The sequence below is a fragment of the Silene latifolia genome, chromosome 4 (assembly GCF_048544455.1).
Source record: "Silene latifolia isolate original U9 population chromosome 4, ASM4854445v1, whole genome shotgun sequence".
Classification (NCBI taxonomy): domain Eukaryota; kingdom Viridiplantae; phylum Streptophyta; class Magnoliopsida; order Caryophyllales; family Caryophyllaceae; genus Silene; species Silene latifolia.
In genome coordinates this window covers 24,333,353-24,342,437 of record NC_133529.1, presented here as the reverse complement: position 1 = coordinate 24,342,437, position 9,085 = coordinate 24,333,353, and the positions used below count along the sequence as shown (strand labels likewise).

Here is a 9,085-nt window from a genome sequence, read left to right as displayed (position 1 = left end):
TAAACCGGGGCAAATACAGAAGCATAAAAAGCAAAGGTGGGCCTCACACCGACCCCACTCACCCTGGCCGAGGGCCGGTATGAGGCCGACGTGGCAAAGCGGCTCGTCTTGAAGGACGATCTGCGTCGGGGGCATCCATCCCTTCGGCGTGCCATCCTTCTCAGCCTCGAACAGGCTCATTGCCCGCTCTTCGTACTCCTTAAGATAGACCTTCTTGGCGTCCATCTTAAGCTTATTCCGGGAGACATATCTATCATGCTCCCCCTGATTCTCACACCGCAAGTTGACGCGGCTCGAAAGGACCGGGCAGTGGATAGTCCTCCGGCACCTCAACATATACCCACCGCCCCTTCCAGTCCTTGCAAGATGTCAGCTTGGAAACGGTGACGTAACCCGGCTCGGTCTGTATGCTGTACCACCCCGAGCCGCCTAGGGTAGTTTGCCGAAGATGGTGGAGTCGGCGGAAGAGGTTCACCGTTGGGGCCTCCCCTTTGAAAAGGCATAACCATACAAAGCCAATAATAGTCCTAATGGCCAACGGATGCAGTTGTGCCACGGCGACGTTCATAGCTTTGATTATGTCGGCGACGTGTTCATTGAGAGGAAATCGGAGCCCATACTCCAGATGTCTGATGTACACGCCGATACAACCTTCGGGAGGGCAACAGACTGTCTGATCACCCTCAGGGACAATGATTCTATACCCCCTGCCGAAGGAGTAATGGTCTTCAAAAAGATCAGACCCGGAACAACTAGCGAACTTGTTCGTCCAAACACGACCAGGATTGATCGAGCAGGCTTCGCCGTGCCACGAATAATCCGGCCTCTCTGAGTCGGATTGGGTCTCTTCATCATCATAATCATCGAAACCCTCCAAAAATTTCTCCTCAATTTCAGGAGAAGGCGACTTACGGCCCCCGAACCCTATCGGGGTGACAACCAGTGGCTCCTGCTCATCAGGATGCGACGGTTCGCCCCCCGGAGTAGAGGTACTAGGAAGAGCATCAGCAGCAGACATGGCGACAACAATAAATTAACAAGTAAAAAGTTGAGGAAAAATTTGTTTGTTTACCTTGGAAGAAAGTGTTACGCCGAGTAACGCTTTGAAGACTAGAGAGAAATTTCTTCGAAAAAACTAGAGAGAGGAAATTTTTTGAGAAAATGAAGTTTGATGGCCAAAATGAGGGGCTAACTGCTCTATTTATAGAGCAAAGCCCATTCAGTGGACCAATCAGAGCAAAGCCCATGAAGCGTCCACCAAACAGCACCAGGCCACGTGTCGAGCATGCAGCCACGGAATGTCAATCGACACACAGTGACAAATCTTCTTCGACACGCTCCTTGATATCTACTTGCCAACGGCCCGCTGATCAACCAAGCTTGGCAGCACCGGCCGGGGGCAATCAAAAGCACACGGCACTCTCAACCTTGGTCTCGGCCAGCGCCATTTTATTTTCCACATTGGATGTCCATTACACAACCATGTGGAGGGAGGATATGGTACGGCCTGAACAGAACCAAGCCGAGGAAGAAGTTCAACATGCGCAGAATACGCTCAACACTCATCGAAGGTCCATACCACGGCATAGACTACGCTGGGGGCAAATTGATGGGGCATATTCTGCACCCGCTGACCGAGTCAACACATTGAGCAAGGTCAAAGCTAAATGACAGCAAGTCAACGTATTAACAGCCTAACCGACATAGCCTGTCGGCCTGTCACTTGGGTCTCAGTCTCGGCAACTAGCCGGCCGAGAGGCGTATCTGCGTACTCACATCCAGTCCCCTCGACATGGAGTCAACCACGCCTGCCGGCCCGGCATGGGTCCCTCGGCCGAGGGTAAAACAGTCTTTCCACCTGCTAGCCACTTGGCCACTACGTGACAAAAGGTGAAAGTCTATAAATACTCCACTTCTCTCATTGAGAAAAGGATCCCAAAACTAACCGAAAATCTGGTATAAACTCCCTTATCTCTCTACAATATACTTTGCCAAGTTAACACACAACTTATCTCTTTAAGTTTACTGACTTGAGCGTCGGAGTGAGTACGCTCGGTACCAAGCCGAGCCCTCAGTTTGTTCATCTTTACAGGAGAGAGCGAAAGGAAGAGACAAGCAACGACGTCATTCTACGAGCTTAAGTGGTCATAAATCCTGCTCCGGAATTACACCCGAAACAGCTACCTAACAAACACTTACAAAAAAATATAGGCTAGTTAAAATTTGGGTAAAATAAGTTATTTTATGATAAATTAGCCAAAATGGTTTACCAAACAGAGTGTTCGAAAAATGATTAAAATTTACTTTTGGGAGGGTATCTTATTAAGGTGATTGTACACAAATATTAGCATCAAACATTTTACACAAGTATTTGTGACGAGTCATTTGTTCACCTTCGAGTTTGAGAAAATGTCTGATATATAAATTGATAAATTTATATGAATTATACAATAATATAATTCGGTAGAATTATGATTCAATGATAATAGTCATAAATATGAAAATTTATGTGGTTTGAAATAAAATCATTATTATATGTCAATACCAGTTTACAACATTGCTTAGTTACTCCATATAACTAGACCTGGACAAAAAGTGTAGGTTGGCCTGACCCGCTCTATGGGTTCTCTTCTCATTCAGTTCGCTGGCTTGCTATCCCAACCCGCTTCCCAAATCAGGTCGGGCTCACTCTTTCCCATTCCACACTGCCCAAGCCCACGTGGCCCGCGACCCTATTTACCCATCCACGCCGGCCGAGGACCACCATATTCCCAGCCCACCCCGCCTCAACCTGTCCAACATCAGCCCGTGGTGTGGGCTTGGGCCTTCTCCTCTCCAGCTCGGCCGACTGTCCAAGTCTACATATAACTATTGTTTTGGATAACGATTTTAAGTAAATGTATTACAATGTTTAGTTTATAGTACAACATAAAGACATTGTTCCAATAAATTGGATAGAAAATATCCCTTTGACGGAGGTACATAAGGAATACACAAGGCATTGGGGGTTACCGATGACTCTCCAATGCCTGAGTCAGGAGTTGTTTTTGACTCATTAGTATGTCTATGATTACATATTTACATGTGAGATCTATTTCATAAGAGTATTAACCGTAGAGAGAAAATGTGGCATTTATAGACACATCAATAGGCACAGGTGATGTAATGGCGTTACCACGATGGACAACGACCTGAGTCAATCAGTTGGCCAATGGATGTCGTTCAAGTAATCCTACACTATACAAACACTGATTAAGGATCAGACCTGACAAACAAGTTAATTGAATTAAGTTTGGGTCGGGCCGGGTCATTTTTGCGTTGGGTTGGATATAATCGATCAATTCGAATGCAAGTTAAGTTCGGATCGTATCAGTCTTGTCAGATCAACCAATAGATGTCTCCGACTCAAGTGGTCCGACCTTGCATCCGAATCGGGTTTTATTGCCTTCTCCAATTGAGGTGGGCAAAACATCGATGAATTCAAAGCTTGAGTGCACACATGCACAAAACTCCATAATAAAACCACTAATGCACACCTAATTACCTACCTAACAACTAATCTCCCTTTTAATCACCAACCCATCGTCTTTTTGAGTATATTGACTGACTGTACTTCCATTCCAATAGCCACTCCGTCTCCGTCCTTCCCTTCTTCCCTTCGACGGACTTCCCAACCAAAAATGTCAACATCTCTCCTCCCAAAACCCTACCTCAACACCACCACCACCATCCCTCTCTCCACTCGCACCACCACGCGCTCACTCCCACGCTCCCTCACCATACGCGCCACCGCCGCAACCACCACTCCTCCCAAACTCTCTAAGGATCACACAGTCAAGTCCGTCAAAGCGCGTCAGATCATCGACAGTCGCGGTAATCCTACCGTTGAAGTCGACCTCATCACCGGCGCCGGCAACCTTTACCGCTCCGCCGTCCCTTCCGGCGCATCTACCGGCATTTACGAAGCTCTTGAGCTTCGTGATGGTGATCTCTCTGTCTATGGCGGTAAAGGTGTTTTACGTGCTGTTCATAATATTAATGACTTTCTTGGACCTAACCTCATTGGCGCCGATGTTAGGTTCGTTCTTCGTTTCGCAAATCTCTCTCTTTTGTTTTGTGATTATTTGCAATTGCGATGTTTTGCGATCAAAGTATGAAAATGAGGTTTAGAAAGCGACTTTTAGGTTGACTGACATTCCGTTGACTTTGTTGCGCCGTTATTTTCTTTCATCCTGTGATGATTTCGTATGGATTGTGCATTCGCATTGTTATGATCATCTATGAAGCTCTTGAGCTTCGCGGTGGCGGTCTCGCTATTTTGATTGTAATTATTTGCAATTTATTTTGATTAATTTGCAATGGATAAGTTTCACGATTTAGTTTCAAGTATTTAGTGTTATAGATAAAGATGTGTGCAATGGAGATGTTTTTTTGGTTGAAAATGAGTTCTACAAAGCGAAGTATAAATAGGTATAGGTTGGCTCCATGAAGATGTGTGCAATGAAGAAGTTATGCGTTTTAGTTTCAGAAAACATTGAAAATGAACTTAAGTGATGTTGAATTGTATTAGGTTGACTGAGCTAGCGCTCACAGGATAGTATTAAGATTTGATAGGGATGTGGAATTTAGGTTTTTAGTAGGGTGTATTGTGTATCTGAACTCGTATGGTAATTGATGAGGGTACAGAGGTTTGAAAAATTACGCGGAATTGGATGAGATTGGATTTGAGCTATGAGAAATTGAGCCTTGTTTGATTCATTGAACTTGTGTCCATTTCTGGTGGATATCGGATGTGGATATGTTGAAAGATAAACCGAAGTTGGGGTTGTGGCGAGAGGAAGTGGGGATGATGTTGGTGATTTAAGAGTAATTACCGGTTCATTTGGCTTAGTTAAGGTCGGTTCATTGATGGGTAATTTCTAAATAATATAATACGAGTTCGGGAAGTACGGAGTGTACACTCGTATACATCACCCTGTTTCCCCTTTTTCCCAAATCCTTCCTATATATATAGATGAAGGATTATATTACGTCTCTGATTTTTGGCAGGGCACCGTCTTATCTCAGTAGAAAGTTCGATTATACCCAGGCATTGTTAAGGGTCGAATTATTCTATTAGGAAAGCGGAGTCGATTTGGTGCGGTGTTATTATTGTCAATTCCTGTTTCTTACATACTCAATTTCTAACAGATGAGCTGTTTTCAGAAGCAGTTAATGCAACGACAAGTTTTTTTTTTGGTATCATCGTGTAATATGTGGTGATGATGGACACGGTTTCTGACTTCTAGTTCATTACAAATCATATTGCGTGTGTAAAGAGTCTTCAAGGCATCCGAAAAACCCGTCTACTTTGCTGGTTTAAATGGTTAGTAATTGGATACCTCTGAAAGTTACAGAGGAGCTCTCAACTGCAAACAATTGAGTTTGTTTTCCATTGATGATTTTGTTGCGTGAATTCTAGTTTATGCTTTGTCAATGTTTGCATCCTAACAATGATATTTTTGGATTATCTCCCAGTTAATTGTTTTTGCTTGTTAAAAGTGAAGTTTCAGATTAATGTTATTAGGAAGAACACTTGAGAATCATGAATTGTTTCAGTGACTATGTTCTTGTGGTATTTTTCCGTGTCGAGTCTTTCGTGTTTGGTTTGGAGAAAAAACAATGGTTGTGTCTGCCTTCTCATGTGCCATCTCATGTGCCAGGGATCAAACTAAACTTGATAATCTAATGCTCGAGTTTGACGGTACTCCCAACAAGTCAAAAATAGGAGCTAATGCCATACTGGGAGTATCTTTAAGTCTTTGTCGAGCTGGCGCTGGAGCGAAGAAGATACCGCTGTACAAGCATATACAGGAGATATCAGGGACAAAAGAGCTTGTCATGCCAGTTCCAGCTTTCAATGTGATCAATGGAGGCAGCCATGCGGGCAATAATCTAGCCATGCAGGAGTTCATGATATTACCAGTTGGTGCGTCGTCATTTGCCGAGGCACTTTGTATGGGAAGTGAAGGTTAGCATTTCGATTTCTTCACATTGATGTTATTAAATTAGGGCTGAGCACAGTCTAATCGTCTACTCGTCTTCTTTGTGTCTTTCCGCCTCCCTTCTTCTGTTATTGCATCTTTGCACATATTTCTTGGAGTTTTCCACTTTAGTTTTTGATTAATTTATCTTATCACCTTGTCTTGCTGCTTTTGCATTATCACTCTAATTTTTATGCTCAGTTTTTTCTCCTATTTTCATGCAAGCATGGTAATGGTTTATTTTCTAGGCTTTTGGTTTGTGCTCGTGATATTTAGCTCTGTATCTGTTCCAAATAATGTGAGTTTGAAATCTCTGATGTGCTTTTGTGCTTACAAATTTATTAATTCTGCAGTGTATCACGCACTGAAGGGGATCATCAAAGCAAAATACGGGCAAGATGCCTGCAATGTTGGAGATGAAGGTGGTTTTGCACCAAATGTGCAAGACAATCGAGAGGGACTGAATTTACTGATGGATGCTATTGAAAAGGCTGGCTATACTGGGAAAGTAAGAGCCCATATTTGTTTTTGAAATTCAAGCTCCTATATTTGACAAAGTCTTGCGTTTATGAGTGTAATTTTAATTTTTCAGATCAAAATTGGAATGGATGTTGCTGCGTCTGAATTCTATACTAAGGATGCGAAATATGATCTAAATTTCAAGAACCAACCAAATGATGGAGCTCATGTGCTTACAGCTCAAAGTCTTTGTGAGCTCTACAAAGAATTTGTCAGAGATTTCCCAATCGTGTCAATTGAAGATCCGTTTGACCAAGATGACTGGAGTTCATGGGCCTCGCTACAATCTTCAGTTGATATCCAATTGGTTGGAGATGACTTGTTAGTGACTAATCCCAAAAAAATAGCTGAAGCAATTGAGAAAAAGGCTTGTAATGCACTGCTTTTGAAGGTATTATAGTGCTAACATCTTCTTTCTTTAGATTGCTACCATCTTCTATGTTAACTCTGACCTGGGTACGACTTGGGTATAAGTGTTGGACACGGGTGCATATCCAAGTATTTGGTTCGGCATGACTAAAATTTTGAGTCAAGGGGTCTCTGTCCTAAAATGAGGATACAGGTGCAGGGGCACATCTTCTAAAGCAAAAATAAACTTCTTAATTTGAAATATTCCAATTTGTCGAGTATAATGGATAGAATTTTGACAAGACAGACTTAAAATCATTAAATATAATAATAAATGCCTAATAAACCTCTCTTCCTCTACTTTTTGGGTGCAGCCCCGTGCAGGCCTTACTATTTCAGCTCTTCTAGGAGAAGTGTTGGACTAATAAATATCGTGTCATATCCATGTCGTGTCGTGTCGTGTTGTGTTGACACTGGTATGGGCCGATAAAAGTAAAAGTCGAAGTAACATAAACCATCCTTTTTTTTTTCTGTAGAATGCATTTGTTCACTAAAGAAAAAGAATTAGCTTGCATTTATTAGTGAATGTGATTTGAGAATAGAACTTGAAAAGAGTACAATGAGCATAAATATCTATTGAAGATTCAAGTAATCCTCAACCCTAAATTTACACTTGATTTGACGTAACTTGCAGGTTAACCAAATTGGTACTGTGACTGAATCCATCCAAGCCGCCTTAGACTCAAAGGCGGCTGGGTGGGGTGTCATGGTCAGCCACCGCAGTGGTGAAACAGAGGACAATTTTATCGCAGATCTTTCTGTTGGGCTAGCCAGCGGGCAGGTAACATTCTCACTGTATCCATCATATGAATTTGTCTTTTTTTCCTTTTCCAATGTTGGCCCAAGTTGATCCCATATTTTAACTGTGACAGATCAAGACCGGTGCTCCATGCCGAAGTGAGAGGTTAGCCAAATACAATCAGGTAACTAAATACTCTTTGCTGGTCTGCATGCCGAACCTTTCTCTCAGTCTCACACCTCCTAAGTCACATTTCACCTAGGAAATCTTGAATGCGATGGTCTTACATAGTTACATGTGACTTGTGAGTTCATTCTGTGTATTACTCATTTAGTTATATGGTTAATGGGTTGGTCTCACACGCATTGGTGAGATGAGACTTTCTAAGGAGTAAGATTGTGTTTCTTAATTAGCGCACTGCCTCTGCAAATGGCGAGTAGGAAGTCCGATGTACGTAGCATTACCCAAATTTCCAAATGAACCATAGCGCCAAGAATTGCATTGATGGTTACTTCACAATAGAAAGAACTTATGATAAGTATATTACTCAGAAGAATAAGATTCATAAACTTGCAGCACTTCAACCACTTCTTGCATCAATAATTCAATATCGTATCATCTCCGTTATATCTGGAGATCAGTTGATAAGTCCTAGTTCTGTTTATGCGTGAACCTCTGATTGATTTGATGCGGTTCTCCTTGTGAAAAGTTGGTTAAAATCCTTGAAAGCTACCATCTATTGATTGTTACACCATCATTTGTTTGCAGCTTCTGCGGATTGAAGAGGAACTTGGCGATGTACGTTATGCTGGCGAAGCTTTCAGATCAATATAGAAAGCAGAAACAATCATCAACTCATCTCAAATACGTCACAATTCCGTTTCAGGAATTTAATTTGTTAAAGAAGGCAAGTTCCACACAGTCAAACATTCAACCCGGTGAAGATCTTACATCTCTTCCCAATTTTTGTGAAGATGTGTTGTTACAAATAATATACCAGTCGAGTGTGCAAAAGTTCCCAGAAATAGTTAAATAGTAGCATCATTTTGGTCATTTGTTATGTTTAAATAATTCTCATTTTGTTACATCCTTCATTTTGCTGGTCGCTATGCTCTTCTGCTCCGTGTCTGTTACATACATGCAGCCATGTAGGGTAAATCGGATTATGCCCCTATTGTTCTATGTACATGGCAATGTAATATGTATTGAGTACTTTCATTTTTCAGCTAATACGCCTAATTTAACTTCTTTTTTTCCCACTTAATACAAGCTTGGGATATTGCATGAATCGGAAGGTTCTTAGGTTGAGCACTTTGCGATGATTAGCTATATAAACTGATTCCACATTTCCAACCTCAACCCGCTCCTGAGAAAGGAGAGGCATGAAGGAGGATAA

At 42.1% G+C, this 9,085-nt stretch overlaps 1 protein-coding gene across 1 annotated transcript; it reads left to right on the top strand.

The window, feature by feature from the left end:
• Nucleotides 1-3,501: 3,501 nt before the first annotated feature.
• Nucleotides 3,502-8,936, top strand: LOC141653284 (enolase 1, chloroplastic). Its single transcript, XM_074461006.1, has 7 exons — nt 3,502-4,078; nt 5,703-6,010; nt 6,377-6,531; nt 6,616-6,933; nt 7,585-7,731; nt 7,823-7,873; nt 8,458-8,936. Exons 1-7 carry the CDS (start codon nt 3,681-3,683, stop codon nt 8,521-8,523), a joined length of 1,443 nt encoding a protein of 480 aa, XP_074317107.1. The 5' UTR covers nt 3,502-3,680; the 3' UTR covers nt 8,524-8,936.
• Nucleotides 8,937-9,085: the final 149 nt, after the last annotated feature.